This window comes from Martes martes (assembly GCF_963455335.1).
Source record: "Martes martes genome assembly, chromosome: 14".
Taxonomy (NCBI): Eukaryota; Metazoa; Chordata; class Mammalia; order Carnivora; family Mustelidae; genus Martes; species Martes martes.
In genome coordinates this window covers 11,137,732-11,156,880 of record NC_137902.1, presented here as the reverse complement: position 1 = coordinate 11,156,880, position 19,149 = coordinate 11,137,732, and the positions used below count along the sequence as shown (strand labels likewise).

The window sequence follows — 19,149 nt, the reverse complement described above, 5'->3', positions numbered from 1 at the left end:
TTGATACTACTAATAAGTGGTTGTGAAAACAAAAGTGGCCAGAGCAGGGTCCAAAAGAGTATATCTCCAAGGCACGATTTTTTCCCCACCACCAGTAACAGCACTTCTGCCGCCACTCTCCAAGCCTGTATTTTTAAGGAAGGCATTAAGTAATTCCTTTACCTTTGTGGGGTAAAGAAAAAGGATGCTCAAGGGCTTTCCTGAAATGTGACATTTACACTAGGACTTGAAAGATAAATAAGAGTTAACTAGGCAAAAAGTGGGATGGAAGAGTGTTCCAAGCCTAGGAAAACAAAACTTGCAAAGAAAAATTTAAGTAATGACAGTGTATTATATGACTTGGCTACTAATAGTCTTTATATAATCATAATACTGTTAAAATTTGAATGTCGATCTAACCAGCATTATAATTTAACTTTAGTGAGAGGCAAGAGGGGAAAGGGTTCATATGTGATGAGGACAAAGATCAAAAGGGGCAAAATCCTCATTGTTTATCTGGGATGTCAGCACATAATGCAAATGGGAAAAATTTCAGAAGTGGCAATGTAACCACATTAATTTAAAAACAGAAATACTAAAAGAATTGGCTGAAAGAGTTGAATGGAGTTTCCTTCAGGGTTGGGTAAATTTCCTTTTAAGACATTTGCTAGTTTTCTGCATACTTGTTATTAATTCAACCCCAGCTGCCCTAGAATTTCCACTTGATTGTAAGATCCGTGAAGCAATGATTTGGGTATTTATGTGCTGTTTTATTCCCCAGCACCTAGAAGAGTGCCTGGCTAGCATAGGTGCTCAATAAATGGTTACCTAATGGGTAATGCACATTTTCCATCAATTGCCTCAATTTCCTCTCTAGGTGTTTAAACATATTTTCTTGGATATCTTTCCCAGAAACGTTGACCTGTTCCAATCTGGACTTCTTGCCCTCTACCTCTGGTATAAAACTGTCTTCCTAGGGTCTCCTATCACCATTATCCTAAGGATTCTTCCTTTCATGTTTTCATTGAGACTTTGAAAAAAATCTGTTCCCTTCTTCTTCCATACCTCCAGAGAGATTGCCTAGGGAAGAACTGCAATCCTTAGTTTCAGAGGTGTAGCTGAGGCTGGTTGCCCAACTAGGGACTACATTTCCCAGCCTCCTTTGCAGCTGGGTGGAGCTGTGTGATTAGGTTCTCACCCATGCACTGGGATCGAATGAGGTGTATGAACTTTCGTTTCAGTGTCTTAGCAGAAAACTTTTGGCCTGGATACGTTCTTTCCTCCTTCATGATGGATGGAATGGTGATGACGAGAATGACCCTGTGTCAAAGACAGCCTGGATTTTCACAGGAACGTTGCATTCTGTGGCCTTTTTGTTACAGCTGCTAGCATTACTCTAAAGAATTCAGAGAGCTGGTATAAGTGCGGTGTTATAACGAACAGAAAGTGTGGCTCTCCTTTAGTGGTTGGAGAGCAGGTCGCAGTAAGGGAAAGAGGAAATGGCCCAGAACATGAAGGAGGCTGATTTCGTTCAGTCTGTTGTAATAGGGAGAACTTTCATCCAGAAACATCTGAAAGACGAGGGTTAAATGCTGAGGTTTTGTAAAGCAAGGGAGTTGTTGAGGAAGGGGAGATGTGAGTTTTATGTTGGAATATGCAAAAGCAAGTTGGTCTTTTGCATTTATCCTTTTCTTGGAACACAAAGGGAGAAGGGATTTCTTAACTATCCCTGTTTTCTGAAGAGTAAGTGGGGGCAACTAACAGGAAATTTGGACTCATTGACCAAGTCCTGACTTTTCTAGGCCAATTGCTGCAGATGCTGGGGGTCAAAGTTCTGTATAAATATGGTTAAATATGGTATGGCCACTGTTTGTATAGTTAATCTCTCAGAAATAACGTGGAAGCCACATATAGAAATTAAGTTTTAGTAGTTACATTAAGAGGTATTAAAAGGTACAAACCTCTGATTATAAAATAAAGAAGTCACGGGAATGAAAAGAATAGCATAGGGAATATAGTCAATAATATTGTAATGACTTCATATGGTGGCAGGTGGAAATTAGACTTACAGTGGTGAGCAATTCATAATGTTTATAACTGTGAAATCATTATGTTTTACACCTGAAACTAAGATAATATTATATGTCAACTATACTTCAATTAAAAATTGAAAACAAACAAAAAACCATAGTGAGATATTATTACACACCCATTAGAATAGCCAAAATTTAAAATACTGGCAACACCAAGTATAGATATTACTGGTTGGAAAATAAGATGATACAGTCACTTTAGAAAATAAAGTGGTGGGGCACCTGGGTGGTTCCATCAGTTAAGCAGCTGACTCTTGATTTTGGCCCAGGTCATGATCTCAGGGTCCTGGGATCCAGTGCTGCGTTGGGCTCTGCACTCATCAGGGAGTCTGCTTGAGGATTCTCTCTCTCCCTCTCCTTCTACCCCTCCCCCCGCTACATGCACGCTCTCTAAATAAATAAACAAATCTTAAAAAAAAAAAAAAAAAGAGGGGCACCTGGTTGGTGCAGTCAATTAAGCATCTAACTCTTAGTCTTGGCTGAGGTCATGATCTCAAGGTCATGGGATTGAGCCCATGCAGGGCTCTGTGCTCAGTATGGAGTCGGCTTGAGATTCTCTCCTTCTCCCTCTGCGTACCCCTCCTGCTCCTGCTCCTGTTTGCTCTCTTTCTTTTAAGTAAATAAAATAAAGGGTGTCTGGGCAGCTCAGTCAGTTAAGCATCTGCTTTCGGCTCGGGTCGTGATCCCAGAGTCCTGTGGTTGAGCCCCACATCGGGCTCCCTCTTCCACAGGAAGCCTGCTTCTCCCTCTCCCTCTGCCTGCTGCTCCCCCTGCTTGTGCTCTCTTTCTCTGTCTCAAATAAATAAATGAAATCTTTAGAAAAATAAATAATAAAATAAAATAAATGGAATCTTGAAAAAAATAAATAAATCCTAAAAAAAGAAAGCAGCAATTTCTTACAAAGTTAAATATACTTGACAATTCTACACCTAGATGAAGTGAAAACATGTTCACATGAAGATTTTTACGTAAATGTTCATTTTAGCTTTAATAACAATAGCCCCAACCTTGAAACAACTCACATGTCCACCAAAAAATGAATGGGCAAACAAATTGCAGTATAGTCATGCAATAAAACACTATTTAATAAAGAAAAAAGAATGAACTATGATTCACATGACCTGGATGAACCTCAGAAACATTATATTAATCAAAAGACGCCAAGTACAAAAGAATACATTCTGTTTGATTCCATTTGTATGAAACTTACTAAAGAGAAACATAGGGTGGTGCGGAGGTGGGGTAACTGGGTGATGGACATTAAGGAGGACACCTCATGTAATAAGCACTGAGCATTATATAAGACTGATGAATCCCTGACCTCTACCTCCGAAACCAATAATACATTATACATTAATTAATTGAATTTATTTTTTTAATATTTTAAAATTTAAATCCAATTAATCAACATATAATGTGTTTTTGGTTTCAGAGACACAGGCCTATGATTCATCAGTCTTACATAACACCCAGTGCTCATTACATCATGTGCCTTCCTTAATGTCCATCACGCAGTTACCCCATCCCTCCGTCCCCCTCCCCTCCAGCAACCCTCAGTTTGCTTCCCATGATTAAGAGTCTCTTATGGTTTGTTTCCCTCTCTGGTTTCATCTTGTTTTATTTTTTCCTCTTGTCTCCTATGATCCTCCGTTTTGTTTCTCAAATTCCACAAATCAGTGAGATCGTATAATTGTCTTTCTCTAATTGACTTATTTTGCTTAGCACAATACCCTCTAGTTCCATTCATGTCACTGCAAATGGCAAGATTTCAACTTTCTGATGGCTGCATAGTATTCCATTGTATATATATACCACATCTTCTTTATCCATTCATCGGTCGATGGACATTTGGGCTCTCTCCATAGTTTGGCTATTGTGGACATTGCTGCTATAAACATTGGTGTGCAAGTGCCCCCTCAGATCACTAGATTTGTATCTTTAGGGTAAATACCCATTAGTGCAATTGCAGAGTCATAGGGTAACCCTATTTTCAACTTTTTGAGGAACCTCCACACTGTTTTCCAGAGTGGCTGCACCAGCTTGCATTCCCACCAACAGTGTAGGAGGGTTCCCCTTTCTCCACATCCTCACCAACATGTCATTTCCTGACTTGTTAATTTTAGCCATTGGGATTGGCGTCAGGTAGTATCTCATTGTGGTTTCAATTTGTATTTGTATTTCCCTGATGCCAAGTAATTAACTGAATTTAAATTTTTTAAAATGGTGGGACACCTGGGTGGCTCAGTGGGTTAAAGCCTCTGCCTTCGGCTCAGGTCATGATCTCAGGGTTCTGGGATTGAGCCCCGCATCTGGCTCTCTGCTCGGCCGGGAGCCTGCTTCCTCCCCCTCTCTGCCTGCCTCTCTGCCTACTTGTGATCTCTCTCTCTGTCAAATAAATAAATAGATACATTAAAAGCTTAAAAAAAAAAGAAAATTTTTTAAAATGGTGCCACCAAAAAAAAAAAAAAAGACAAATGTAAAAATAGAAAGTAGATCAGTGGTTGAGTAGAGCTGGGAGTAGAACTCACAAAGTTATGTAAAGGGCTGGAAAGAGGAAAACAAGGGAATAGTCTGGGGGATGGAATTATTCTACACTGATATATATTTTTGTCAAAACTCATAGAATTGTATACTCACAGTTCATGCATTTTATCATGTAAATTATACCTCAATAAAGTTGATTTGAAAAGTAAAAAGAAACTGGGATGCCTGGGTGGCTCAATTGGTTAAGCTGCTGCCTTCGGCTCAGGTCATGATCCCAGGGTCCTGGGATCGAGTCCCACATCCGGCTCCTTGCTCAGCTGGGAGTCTGCTTCTCTCTCTCCCTCTGCCTGCTGCTCCCCCTGCTTGTGCTCTCTCTCTGTGTCAAATAAATAAATAAAATCTTTAAAAAAGAATTTAAAAAAAAGTAAAAAGAAACAAATAACATGTTTTTAAGATTTTATTTATTTATTTTACAGAGAGAGAAAGGGGGAGGGGCAGAGGGAGAGGAAGAGGGAGAGAAACTCAAGCAGACTACACTGAGCACAGACCCTGACATGGGGCTCGATCTCATGACCCTGAGATCATGATCTGAGCCAAAACCAAGAGTCAAAGGCTAACCAACTGAGCCACCCGGATATCCCCAGATAACATTAGTTTTAATAATATGTTTAACCCAACATATCCAAAATATTATAATTTGAATAATCAATGTGAAGATTTTTAATGGATATTTTACATTCTTTTTTTTTTTTTAATGAATTCTTTGAATTCTGGTGTGTATTTTACGCTTAAAGCACACCTCGATTCGGACAGACACATTTCTCCTCGGTGGGCACATGTGGCCACTGCAACCAGATTAGGCGGCACAGGAGATATGAAGGCCTTCAGTATTCAGATCAGAGGAGGTAAGAATCTTCCTCAAAGGTATTTTCAGGGGTCCTTTAAGATCTCTCAGGTAACTAAAGGATCTAGCTTTACGGCAAAGGTCAGATCAAGGTTGTAGCTGTCCCACCCATCCCTATGGGGTTGACAGAAAAAGAGCTAAGGTCAGATATGGAAGTAAGGAACATGGAGCTATCAGGAATAAAACACCAGGACCTTGTCCTGAAAACGTCTGCAACGGGTCAAGCTTTATTTTTCTTCCTTTTTAAAAGATTTTATTTTTAGGGGCTCCTGGGTGGCTCAGTGGTTTGAAGCCTCTACCTTCGGCGGGGGTCATGATCCTGGGGTGCTGGAGTCGAGTCCCACATCGGGCTCTCTGCTCAGTGGGGAGCCTGCTTCCTCCTCTCTCTCTGCCTGCCTCTCTGCCTACTTGTGATCTCTCTGTCAAATAAGTAAATAAAAATCTTAAAAAAAAAAAAGATTTTATTTCTATTACGTATTTGACAGAGAGAGAGAGAGAGAGAGAGAGAGCAGCGAGACAGGGAACACAAGCAGGGGGAGTGAGAGAGGGAGAAGCAGACTCCCCACTGAGGAGGGAGCCTAATGAGGGACTCGATCCCGGGACCCCAGGATCATGACCTGAGCCAAAGGCAGACGCTTAACGACAGAGCCATCCAGGCATCCCTGGCCAAACTTTAAAGCGAGTCTCAAGCCCCATCCTGGTAGGAGCAGGAGGTGGGCTACCAAAGCTATACAGTTCCCAGAGAGGACATGCTTCCCAGTGCCACTCCAGAGATGGCCAGGAGAAAGCTCCCTGAGGGCAAAGCTGAGGCCCAGGAAGACTGTAGACTGGGGAAAGAGATCCAGAACCCCGAAAAAGAGGCAGCCAGGGCTCGTGATAAATATTCTCCACTATCAGGACAGGAAGTATTTTCAATTTCCGCCTAGCAGGATTTCATCACTTCTGGAGCACAGTGGGAGTCTCCATGGCCGTTACCCTCTCCTCTTGTCATACCCCAGGAAGAGCCATATCCGGACCTCATGGAAAAGGCTGAGCTGCCCCCAGCGATCCTGGGGTTTTTAAGATGAATGCAGCTGGTTGCTTCCTTTGGGGAGTGAGTATGTTCTATGTTTGGGAAGATGGGTTGGTATTTGGTGGCCAGAGGGACAGACTATCGTGGTGCTGGTCACGTGCCCATTTAAATCTTCTTCCTCCCTGCAGAACAACTACGGAATTGTAGTTAAGATGCAGCTGCTCAGGTGGGGACGCTCTTCCTAGCAGTTCTTGCACCGAGTGCCTTTTGTTGACCTCCCGCTGGTGGAATGTGAACAGAAGCACCTCGGGCAAGGGCCGCCTCACTTGTTAAGAGGGGATGTTTGTGCCTGAGCTCTGACCTCTTCCTGTGGCCACAGCTGGCAGGAATGAGAGCAGCTATGGAACCTTATATTGAAGAGGAAAAGCTGGTTGCCTACATGTACTCTTTTTTTTTTTTAAGATTTTATTTATTTATTTGACAGACAGCACAAATAGGCAGAGAGGCAGGCAGAGAGAGAGGAAGGGAAGCAGGCTCCCCGCGGAGCAGAGAGCCGGATGTGGGGCTCGATCCCAGCACCCTGGAATCATGACCTGAGCCGAAAGCAGAGGCTTTAACCCACTGAGCTACCCAGGCGCCCCTACCTACATGTACTCTTTTGTGAGTGAGAAATGAACGTTTATTTTGTTTGAGCCATTGTTGCACTTTTGGGTCTTTTTGTTATAACACCTCACATTCCCCTGTACGCTTGTGTTAGACACCGTGTTTCTTATATCCCACATCAGAAGACTTTCTTGGCTTATTCCTTTATTTTGGTGGAGTTCTTCCTCTGTTTGCTTTCTTAGAAGGTGTGCTTGGTGGGGGGTAAGTGTTTTGAGAGCTGAATTCCTTGGCATTTGACCTGTTCTCATCCTTCTGGAATCTTTAAGGATCTTTTGTTTGTCTCCAGTGTTCTAGTATGTGTCTGTTTTCAACAATTGTGCTGGGTTCTCAACCCTTTCAACCTGGAAATTTGGAAATAATTTTTTTTTCTTTGATGATACCCTCCCCTGCATTTTCTCTGTCTCTATTCTTAGCAGAATTCTTAATATACGGATATTGGCTTTCCTTGCCCGGCACTCAAATTTTCTTATGTTTCTCTTTTAGCTCCCATCTGTTTGTCTTTTTGCTTCACTTTTTGGGAAATTTCCTTATTATTTATCTTCATTTTACTGATTTGCTTGTCTGTTCCCCGAACATTTCTTTTTAAAATAACACCCTTGCCTGGTTTCTTGGTTACAGACCTTCTTACGCCCCTGAGGATATTATTGATAGATTTTATAAGTCTTTTTCTTCTTGGGTGGGTTGTTCCTTCTACATTGCTATTTCTTCTTCCTTTTTTGTGTGTGTCTTGCTTTGATCTCTTTTACATTAAAGGCTCGTCTCAACATGTGGTGGTCGTATTTAAAGTGTGGGGACTTGGGGTGACTGACTGGCTCGGTTGGTAGATCATGCAACTCTTAATCTTGGGGTTGTGAGTGTGAACCCCACATTGGGTGTAGAGCATGCTTAGCAAAAATAAAAATGAAAAAATAAAGTGTGGGTGATATCGTCTTTTAAATCTTGTTGGTGGGATCCAGAGCCGACAGCCAAGAAAGAATTCTTGAGGTGTTTCTGGTGCAAAATGGTGGTTTTGCACCCAGCCCAGGGACAGGACCCATGGGCAGAAATAGTCGCTGCCTGCTACTCTCCGCTCCCCTGGGATTGTGAGGAGCAACTGATTATATACCTTGGGGTTGGGAGAAGTAATGATAAAGGAAAGTCCAAAAAGCACTTTCATGCGTTAAAGAAGACTCAGGATCCTGGAGAAAAGTTATAATCAGCCTATCTCAAGTATTTGTCAGTGGTCTGCAGGTTATAAGAAGATTTAATTTTTATCTGCATTTCCTCTGCTTTTGTGTCCCACATCATGGCGACTAACAAAGTGATTGGGAGCTCAGAGCATATAAATAGGGCTTGTTGATTGTGAGCTTAATTATGAGGCGATCTGGCTGGACTGTCTTTCTTGGGAACACTGACTTCAGCATCTCTACATCTCTCCTTCCCATGCCCCAAAGAAGACTCTTCTAATCTTCTGCCTAGAGGTTGAAGACCTGTCAGCCAGTGTTCTTAGAGCTGAGTAGAGAAACTGGGCTGGGGTTGTGGGAGAGATTATTTGATTATTCAGTAAGCACATATTTGCTTAGTGTTCCTTCCGTTGCCCACTCCGGAAGGGAAAAGTTACAGTCTTTTTTCTAGAAGGGGGATGGTTAGTGGTCCAGTTACTCAGAGTAGGGGAAGGGACCTAACTTCTTCTCCAACAGTTTTAACCAATCTACCTAATTACAGGACCTCTCTCTAGCTTCTCTGCTACTACCTGAGGTGCCTGAGGTTATCAGGCCCTAAGCCTTAAAATGATTTTATGATGCAAATAAAGTTGCCCCTGCGCTTTTCCCATTACTGGTTTGCTAAATCACCTACTACAGGTCAATTTTGTGTGTGTGTGTGTGCAAAATCTTGTTGCTGTCAAATCCTCTCCCATCCTCCTCAACCTTATGGGTTTAAAAAACAAACACACCTAATAGCAGTTTTTTGGGGAAAGATTTTATTTATTTTATTTATTTATTTGAGGGAGCTAGCACAAGCAGTGGGGAGGGGCAGAGGGAGAAGCAGACGCCCCACTGAGCAGGGAGCCCAAAGCGGGGTTCGATTCCAGGACCCCAAGTTCATGACCCGAGTTGAAGGCAGAGGTTTAACAGACTGAGCCATCCAGGAGCCCCCACCTATTTGTGTTTTCAGCAGGGCTTCCGGAGGAAGAAAATGACACTTTGGTTCAATCTGACGTCTTTCCCCAGAAGTAACTCCTATTTCTGTTCATTCCTACTGCCGTGGTCTAATTTGAGCCTCTGCCACTGCTTGCCTGGTCCACTAGAGCAGCCTGCTCGCAGCTCTTCCTACTTGCAGCTTGCTCCTTCCTCATCTGTGCTGCTACACACGAGTCAGAGTGGATCCTCCACAGAGCAAATGTTATTTCTCCGCCCTCCTTGCAACCCTTCTTTGACTCCCTTTTGCTCTTAACTTGTAAGACCCTGCATCATCTGGCCTCGCCGAATTTTTCATTCTCATCTCCCAGCTTTCTCCCAGGTGCTCATTGGGCTCCAGACCGATTCTAACACGTGTGTCTCTTCACACCCAAACACGGTGTCTCAGGGTATCCCTACCTACTGCGACTTTACTGAAATGATCTCTTACCGCTTCCTCCAAACCCTCCCCACCAAATTTTCCAGTTAGCTTCTCCTCATTTTCTTTCAGGTTCCGACTTTATTTTTCTTCAAAGAAGGTGTTCTTGTCACTCAACACTATATAGGTCCTTTATTGATGGTCTGATTGGTCTAAATATTTGCTGTCTTTTTCCACAGAAGGGTTAGGCCTCCCTCCCCTGATGGTGTCAATATCCCACATGACACACTGGGAATTTCTATATTACAACTTTCATCACACTATAGTTTACTGTCAGTATGTGTTTAGTTTTCTGTCTTCCAGGCCAATGTATAAGCTCTAAGAAGGAAGGGTCTTGTACCTATCTTATACACCACTGTACTCTCAATGTTGAGTATACTCTTTCCTACCCCATAGGAATGACAAAGATGTTCTCCTTGACCAAATTTAGCAAGCTTCCTAGCAGTTTAAGGTCATGTCCCTAGACTGACCCCAATCCTCCTTAAAATGCCTGCCCTGAGAAAGCCCAACACTGCCAGGGGAATTTACTGTTTGTTCCAGCCCAAACTTGGTGCTAGGCATATAGGCCCCTGAGCTCCCTTTCAGCATAGTTATTTTAGAAAACTTGAAATTATCAATCCATTATAATTTTGAGATGCAAATCTGCCACACAGAACTGTCTTCTCAAGGCCTATCTCCTCCCTGCCTGGTGGTGTATTGCCCTAACTTGTGTAACTGGCTGTCATAAAGCGACGAGAAGTTTGTTTCTCCTCCAGGTACATGCCAGTTAACAAGACCAGGTGGCCTAGTCCCATGGACTAACACCCCTCGGCACTTCTCAATGCTTTCCCCTAGCACCCCAGACTTTAAAAAAGTCTCCAGTCTTTTATTTTGGGAAAGTTCAGTTCAATTCACGATGTACCCTCTTTCCTGTTGTAACTGCTGTTACTGAGTAACTGCTTTAGCCAGTGTCTGGTTTTGTTTATCTCTGACAGTAAGCACACTAAATAGTTACTGAAATAATTAAATAGGTTCTATACAGGCGTGTGAACAGCTGTGGGGAGGAGTTTCATTATTCCAAAGCCTCTTTCGGGGTCTGTCTTCCTCTCCCACTCTTCAAAAAGCTACTTATCTGTTACTTTTTGTCTCATAATCTCCAACTACATGAAAGATGACAATTACATCAAATCATCCCCAGTGCATTTTGGGATTCAGCTAATCAGATTACTGCAGACAGATACAGAAAGCTATTTTAAAAGCAGCACCTCTAAATTTCAATTCCCTGGATCCTCTTTTAAACATGGCTTAAAAACTTCCAAAGTTTTTGCCATTTCTATTTCTGGGCCAACAGAAAGAGTTCAGTTCAGTCCAGAAAGACATGTGGGCGGGCTGGATGTGAGTACGAGCGTGGGTGAATGGGGCTCAGCTTTGGCTACAAATGGCTCACACACCTCTTCTTCCCTCCCAATGCCGGGAGCACTCCGCTGTCTGCTCCTGCAGCCTTCTGCCGTTCCTTCCAAATCTTTGCCAGTTACACTCGCCTGACCGTACTTTTAGGAAGCCCAGAGTGCCCCCCGCAACCCGTGACCCTCAGCGTCAGCTCGCGCCTAAATTCAGAACTGGCAGCACCGCCACTCCCACGCTCCAGCCCCAGCCTCGTCCCCGGCAGCACCGGGGAGTATTACGTGCTAGGACTCGGGCTAGAAGCCAGCGCCGCCATGTTGCTTTCTGGCGGCGCTTTCCCGAGGAAGGGAAGGAGGCTGACCAGCGTCCCGGAGTTCCGGGCCTTGTGCGCAAGTGCGGAAGTGTGTTGGCCCCGAGTGTGACCGGTTTCCGGCCGGTGGTAGTGCACCGGCTTCCAGGAGACGTGTAACGGACGGTGGGCGGCAGCCATGGCCGAGAGGAAACCTAACGGTGGCGGCGGTCCCGCCAGCACCTCCTCATCGGGCACTAACTTACTTTTTTCCTCCTCGGCCACGGAATTCAGCTTCAACGTGCCCTTCATCCCAGTTACCCAAGCCGCCGCTGCCTCGGCCTCCTTGCTCCTGCCCGGAGGTAGTAGGGAGAGGGGGATCCGGTGGGACGAGTGTGTGTGGGGAGGCGGGCGGGGGGCGTGGGGCGACGAGGGTCGGGTGGGAGGTTTTCCTTCGTGTGTACCCGACTCCGGGTAGCTTGCCAGGGCCATCAGTGACCAGGTTTGAGTGGCCCGGGGGCTTTGAGATATCCCAAGCGGGGGCTAGATCTGGAGGCTTGCTCTTCGTCCAAGGAGCCCTCTGTCCCGAGGGCTGGCCGCTCCACGCTGGCACTGACGTTACCCAGATTTTTGTTGAACACCTACTGGTGTGCTAGGGAATGCAGAGAAGTTAGTGCTTCTCAACTAGGATGCAGTAGGGAGTGTCCTAGATGGACAGCTTCCCTTTCCTGGGATAGACTTGTAATATTTGCAAAGTAGAGAACAGAATGCAGTACTCATCTTTCAAGACAGTGCCTCCCTTTGTCTAAGAAGCTTTTTCTCGTTCTCCTTGTCCCCCATTCCTATGCTCACCCTAGCTCTTTCACTTCTTTATTATTGTCTAGGGGTATTGCTGTTTAATGATTGTGTGGCATAACGCAGAGTATGGTATTTGGGAGCACGGACTGTGTTGCAGACTGTGCCGGTAACTTGCTGTGTGACCTCAGGCACGTAACTTTACCTCTCTGTGCTTCACTTTCCGTATCTGTACAGCCTCATAAGACTGTCAGGAAAGGTGAATTGATTTTTGTAAGGTGCCCAGTGTAGTGTCTGGCACCTAGTGTTATGTAAGTGTGAAATCAACGTATCTGCCTCTGGATACTGTGTACGTGTTTCTTGAGTGAGTATCTGAATGATTAAATGATTAAATGAAGGAATTGAGAAATGATGGGAGGGGAGGAGTCTAGGAGATGTTTTGATTTGAGTGTCTGAATGGATGTTAACAAACATCTGTTGAGATAGTATAGTGTAGTAAAAGTGCAAGAAGGGAGACGGTTAAGGTGACAAATTCATTTCCAGGCTTACTAAGTTTGAGGTGTATGTGGTTGAGCTGCCAGAAGTGTCGAGGAAGCAGTTGGGTAAAAGGTTCTGGAACACCTGAGAACAGTATCAGTTTGAGACAGAGTTGGGAGTGTCACAAGTGTACAAGTGCCCATTAAAGTTGTGGGTGTCTTTACCAAATGTGTCCACGTGTAATTAGAAAATGCCCCTGAGGTGAGCTGGCAGCACGTTGACATCAGCATTTCATTTACAATGGATGCTAGTCAGAGAAAAGTTTCTTAGATTAGGTTGATCCCCAAGTTGTCTTAAAGGAAGAAGGATACCACAGAGGTTTTCTCCATACCATGTTTTTAGTTGTTGAGAGATAAACTGAGAAATACAGACAAGTGAGGTCCAGGCAGTTGAAAAGAGAGAGTGGGAACTGGAAATAAATCTGAAAATGAGAGTAGAACCAGCAGACAAAGGGCTTTGTGCAGGAGGTGATATTTTATTTTTAGTTACAAAGAAACAACCGAGATGAGTATTTTAAATAGTGGAGTATCTTGGTTAAATTGATGTGTGAGAAATACAGTGGGAGCAACCTAGAAGCTCAAGCCAGAATCTCTGTGAGCCCAGTGGCTTCCTTCAGCAGAGGTCAAGAAGGATCCTGGAGCTTGAAAGGCCACTCGGGAGCAAGGATCACAGCGTGCTGTGTGCTGGGTGTGGGTCCTCTGTTGGGCTCCGTGCCTCCAGCAGCAGGAGATAAGAGGGAATGAGACTGGAGGAGGAAAAGATGAGGAAGAGGAAAGTTTCCACAAGCTAAAGTAAGGGCTTATAAAAGCTTGGTAGGGAAGAAAAGGCTGGACTTTTTATGTCGTGTAGAGGAAACACGCTTTTTTCTTTTTCTTTTTAAGGTTTTATTTATTTGTCAGAGTGTGTGTGTGCGCGCACACGCCCACAAGCAGGGGGAGCAGCAGGCATAGGGAGAGGGAGAGGCAGGGAACCCAATGAGGGACTCGTTCCCAGGACCCCAGGATCATGACCTAAGCTGAAGGCGGACACTTAGCTGACTGAGCCCCCCAGGCGTCCCAGGGAACAGGCTTTTATTTTACAGCTTGGTCAATGAAGAGAAGATAATTTGGGGTTGACAATACCAGCAGTGAAGATCATTTTTGGCAAAGGGAAGTGAAGAGAACTTCCTTTGATTAGAAAATGACTTTTCTCACGATTTGACATTCTCTAAAGGCTAGTTATCTGGATGTGATACTGTGTGATTTTAGGGATGGCAATACATGGTTGACCTACTTTGCCTTGGGAATACAAATACCACATGTTCATTTGTACAATGAATGCTTTGTAGTAGGTAGGAGTCCAGAAACACACCCTTCTTGTCAACACAGTCATATCTGCACTTAAGTTTCTTATTACTGTAGAAAGAAAATTATGTGTAATTTGGTAGTAGAATAATATTTGAATTATTATTATTATTTTTTAAAGATTTTATTTATTTATTTGACAGACAGAGATCACAAGTAGGCAGAGAGGCAGGCAGAGAGAAAGGAGGAAGCAGGCTCCCCGCTGAGCAGAGAGCCCGATGTGGGGCTTGATCCCAGGACCCTGAGATCATGACCTGAGCCAAAGGCAGAGGCTTAACCCACTGAGCCACCCAGGCACCCCTTGAATTATTTTTTTACCAGGAAAAAATGAGATATAAAAAATGTAGATACAAATTTCATTTATCTTCTTGAAAACATCCTTAAACAAATAGGTGTGATCTGTATATATTTACAAAATAAATACTTAACTATATTTATTCAAAAAATGTGAAAGGTCATGTACCAAAGTGATTATTTCTGAGAAGTTGGCTTATGAATGAAATCTAATTTTTCCCTCTTTTTCTTGTTTCTTATTCGTATTTCCCGGTTTTTCGTTTCGAAGAAAAAAAAAAGGGTTTTCTTTTTTTTTTTTTCTGTAATGCAGAAATAGAACAACAAAATGAGGTACAGTTGCTAGATCTGCCGTGTTGGATCCTCTCTGCAGAGCCGTAGACGACCCTTTAAACCGTTTGCTCTCCCGTTCCCTTTCAGAGGACTCCACGGATGTCGGTGAGGAGGACAGCTTCCTCGGTCAGACTTCTGCTCACACGTCTACCCCACAGACATTTAGTTACTTCTCTCAGGTATCAAGCAGTAGTGATCCTTTCGGGAATATTGGACAGTCACCGTTAACGACTGTGGCAACGTCAGCTGGACACTCCGCGTTCTCCAAGTCCCCTGCTGCTCTCCCTTTTGCAACCGGACCCCAAGATGTGTTGAATGCGTGTTCACCGCCCATTTCGAAGGCTCAGTATGGTGCTCCACCTTCACAGATGGGAATGAATGCTTACCTGCCTTCGCAGCCGGGTGGTCTCCCTCCTTCCAATTTTGGGAGCCCACCGCAAGGAGCACCCCAACAAGGACACAATCCATATCGTCATACCCCTGTGAGCAGCAGGGCCAACCCATACATTGCGCCACCGCAGCTGCAGCAGTGCCAGACACCAGCCCATCCCGCCCATCCTCCTGCCCCGGGGCCCCCCATGCAGATGTACCAGATGCCTGGAGGATCTTTGCCACCGGTAGGAGACATGTTTTCAATCCTGGCCATTCACTCTGATTTTTTTTTTTTTTTTAAAGATTTATTTATTTATTTGTCAGAGAGAGAGTACACACAAGCAGGCAGAGAGGCAGGCAGAGGCAGCAAGAGAAGCAGGCTCCCTGCTGAGCAAGGAGCCCGATGTGGGACTCGATCCCAGGACCCTGGGATCACGACCTGAGCTGAAGGCAGCGGCTTAACCAACTGAGCCACCCAGGCGTCCCCACTCTGATTTTTTAATCTGTCTGTCATCCTAGCCTATGTTTTTTTAAAACACGGCACTTTTAATAATCAACGTGATGACAAATTATTTTCAGGGACCCTTCTTTGTAAGCTACGTGCTTTGAAGGAAACATTCTTTCAAAGGTAGCTCGTCAAATGGTTCATATATAGGTTTATATTATCAGTGTATGGAAGTAGTTCTTGATTTTAATGAGTTAACTACGTGTCAGTATTCCCAGATTTTAGTGTAAGAGATCAATAATAAATGTCATCTGGGGATATGTGAGAGTTGAAGCAATTATGAACAGACTGCCAGCTTCTCACTTTTTAATTATTCTATTCAATCAAACCATTCAATTACAGGAACTAAAATTGATTACTCCAATAATTTCTTTTATTTACATTATGAAGTTTGGGTCTAGACAGTCAGATTCTGTCTCAGGAGGGTGATGGAACAACATTTGCATTGGGTAAATTTTATGAAATTCCCTTATGTTCTTTTCCCAGCTAATTGTTCAACTGACTTCCACAGGGAAATCACCTGAATCAAAGAAAGGGAAGTGATTAAAAGGGAGAATTAAGAACCCAACCCAGTGTGGCAAGGGTAGCAGTATTATCGTTAGAGTATAACCTCACTTCTCTCTTGGGGATAGAGAATGGGCTCTGTTTTATTGTTTAATTTAAATCCTTTCAACATGTAAGCTCTTGATAATGTTTGATTTCAGCATATTGGAACCTAACTGGAATCACAGCGTGCAGTATAGTTAACATACCAGTTTGCTGATTAAACTCTTGAAGAGATATCTAATTTAAGAATTTTAAAAGTAATTTCAGACTTAAAAGAACATTGCAGGGGTTCTGGGTGGCTCAGTTGATCTCAGCTAAGGTCTTGATCTCAGTGTTGTGAGTTTCAGCCCTGCCGTGAGCTCTGTGCTAGTCATGGAGTCTACTTAAAAAAAAAAAGAAGGAAAGTTGCAAAAATTCAAATAGCACCCCAGTACCCCTAACCCGTATTTATCTGTCATTAACATCTTACCCCATTTGTTCTGTCACTTGTGCATGTGTGCACTCACACGCATTTGGTCATCCTCTCTCTCCTGTTCTCACCATGTATGTGTGCAGTTGTTTTGAGAAATTCTTGGTCAGTTGAATACATGATGACTCTTTCCTCCTTAAATATTTTCATGCATATTTCCTTTTTTATTTTTTTTTTTAAGATTCTGTTTATTTATTTGAGAGAGAGAGTGTGCAAGAGAGAGCACAGGTCAGGTAGGGGGGAGAGGCAGAGGGAGAAGCAGACTTCCCACTCAGCAGGGAACACAATTCGGGACTCGATCCCAGGACCTTAGGATCATTACATGAGTCGAAGGCAGATGCTCAACCAACTGAGCCACCCAGGCGCCCCTTGTAAATACGTTCTAAGAGTAAGAAAGTTCTTTCATATAAACACAGTACAGTTGACACCTCAGTAGCTTTAACATTGATACATTCCAAAATGATTTTCAATTAAAAAATTTTAAAATAGTCTGATTTTAAAAGTATTTCCAGTACAGAAAATTTGAAAAATGCAGAATAGTCAAATGATTAAAAATTGCCTCTCTGTAACCCATCTTTTCATTTTGTTATATGTCTTTGTTATATTTTTTCCAGACAAACATATTTCCATGAATATTTTTTAGATGTTAACTTTTTTTCTACAACATTTGTAATGGCTCTAGAGAATTTCAGGATTTAAGTAACATACTTTATTTAATCAGGTCTCTGTAAGACTGTTTTTTTTGAAGATTTTATTTATTTGACAGAGATACAGCGAGAGGAGAGGGAACACAAGCAGGGGAACACAAGCAGGGAACACAAGAGTAGGAGGGGGAGAAGCAGGCTTCTCACTGAGCAGAGAGCCCAATGCGGGGCTCGATCCCAGGATCCTGGGATCGTGACCTGAGCCGAAGGCAGACGCTTAACTGACTGAGCCACCCAGGCGCCCTTCTTAAGACATTTAGATTGTGTCCAGTGACTTTCTGTTATAAATGACCTATTGTGTACATCTTTATAGGTAAATTTTTACTTGTTTCTTAGTTACATCTTTAGGATGAGTTCTTAGAAATGGAATGGTGGGGTCAAGGAATGTGCACATTATAAAGATTTACTAAATCATAGAAGACAGTGCTAGGTTGATTTCTGTGAAGGTGCTAATTTACTTTGCATTGAGTTTGAGAAAGCCCAGTTTACTTTTAAGACTGATGTTGGATTTTGTTAGATTTATGAAAAAATTTTAGTTGCTTTCAGGCCTAGTTATTAAACGAAACAGTTGTCTAGAAATATATGTAGGGGGACGCCTGGGTGGCTCAGTTGGTTAAGCTGCTGCCTTCGGCTCGGGTCATGATCCCAGGGTCCTGGAATCAAGTCCTGCGTTGGGCTCCTTGTCCAGCAGGGAGCCTGCTTCTCTCTCTGCCTCTGCCTGCCACTCTGCCTGGTTGTGCTCTCTCTCTGACAAATAAATAAATAAAATCTTAAAAAAAAAATCTTCAGAAATACATGTAGGATAATCATTACTAATGTCACTTTGGGTCCGAGGCATATATGGAATTGTTTTCTTGGACAAACATCATAGTTCTCTAACTTTTTTTGTGTCCTCCAGCTTCCTCCTCCGGTGGCATCAGGGTTGACCCCTCCAACGCAACAGCAGGCCCTGGCTAGACCGGCAGGTCCCTCTGTGCAAGCGCCATCTCCTTTTCTACTTCAAAACCAATACGAACCTGTTCAGCCCCACTGGTTTTACTGCAAGGAGGTAGAATACAAACAACTATGGATGCCTTTCAGTATGTTTGACTCTTCGAATCTTGAAGAAATCTATAACTCAGGTAAGTACTGATCGTGTACAGATACATTGGTATCTGATTTTAGGAAGAACAGAAATAAAGAGTATTTATCCACGGCTTATTTTTTGTGAATGTCAAATTCCTTAGTAGTCCCTGTAGACTCCAGCAGACTTGGTACCTTAAGACAGTGATATTAACGCAAGTCCTGAGTTATTTGAGCAAGGTTTTTAAAGAAATGTTTTAATAATTTTCTTCTTTGTTTAAAGGTGTTTTAAGTTAGAGAAATAGACTAGTTCACATAATGTGGGTGTCAATTTTTCTATTTCCCTTATTCATTTGTAGCTATTGGGCATTTATAAAACATCTCTGGAACTCTTGTTCCTGAAGATGCTCTGAAAAGTGTTCTGTGGTCAGGTGAGTTTTGGAAATGATTTAACCCCATTCACCTTTTGAGATAGTGCACTGTAGTTTTAAGGCTCTCTGAGAATTGGGAGTATAGAAATATGTCTATTTATTCTGATGATATTTCCTTTTTTATTTTTTTTTAAGATTTTATTTATTTATTTGTCAGAAATAGAGCATGGGCACAAGTAGGGGGAGTGGTAGGCAGAGGGAGAAGCAGGTTCCATGCTTAAGCAAGGAGCCTGATGCAGGACTCGATCCCAGAAGCCTAGGATTCTGACCCGAGCTGAAGGCAGATGTTTAACCTAGGCATCCCTATCCTGATAATTCATCATGGGACTTAAAAATCACTTGTTGGGGGTGCCTGGGTG

General features: G+C 43.1%; 1 protein-coding gene across 6 annotated transcripts in view; it reads left to right on the top strand.

Annotated features, from left to right (window-relative positions):
* The first annotated feature begins 11,527 nt into the window (after nucleotides 1-11,527).
* Nucleotides 11,528-19,149, top strand: part of SEC23IP (SEC23 interacting protein) — a 42,426-nt gene continuing 34,804 nt past the window's right edge. For 4 of the 6 annotated variants that reach the window (XM_080823365.1, XM_080823364.1, XM_080823366.1 and 1 more), the window contains exons 1-3: nucleotides 11,590-11,764; nucleotides 14,789-15,318; nucleotides 18,196-18,418. In XM_080823365.1, coding sequence (XP_080679491.1) covers nucleotides 11,602-11,764; nucleotides 14,789-15,318; nucleotides 18,196-18,418 — 916 coding nt within the window. In that variant the 5' untranslated portion in view covers nucleotides 11,590-11,601. Of the gene's footprint in view, nucleotides 11,765-14,788; nucleotides 15,319-18,195; nucleotides 18,419-19,149 lie in introns of all 6 variants that reach the window. The other 2 variants (XM_080823362.1, XM_080823361.1) reach the window with 2 other exon arrangements.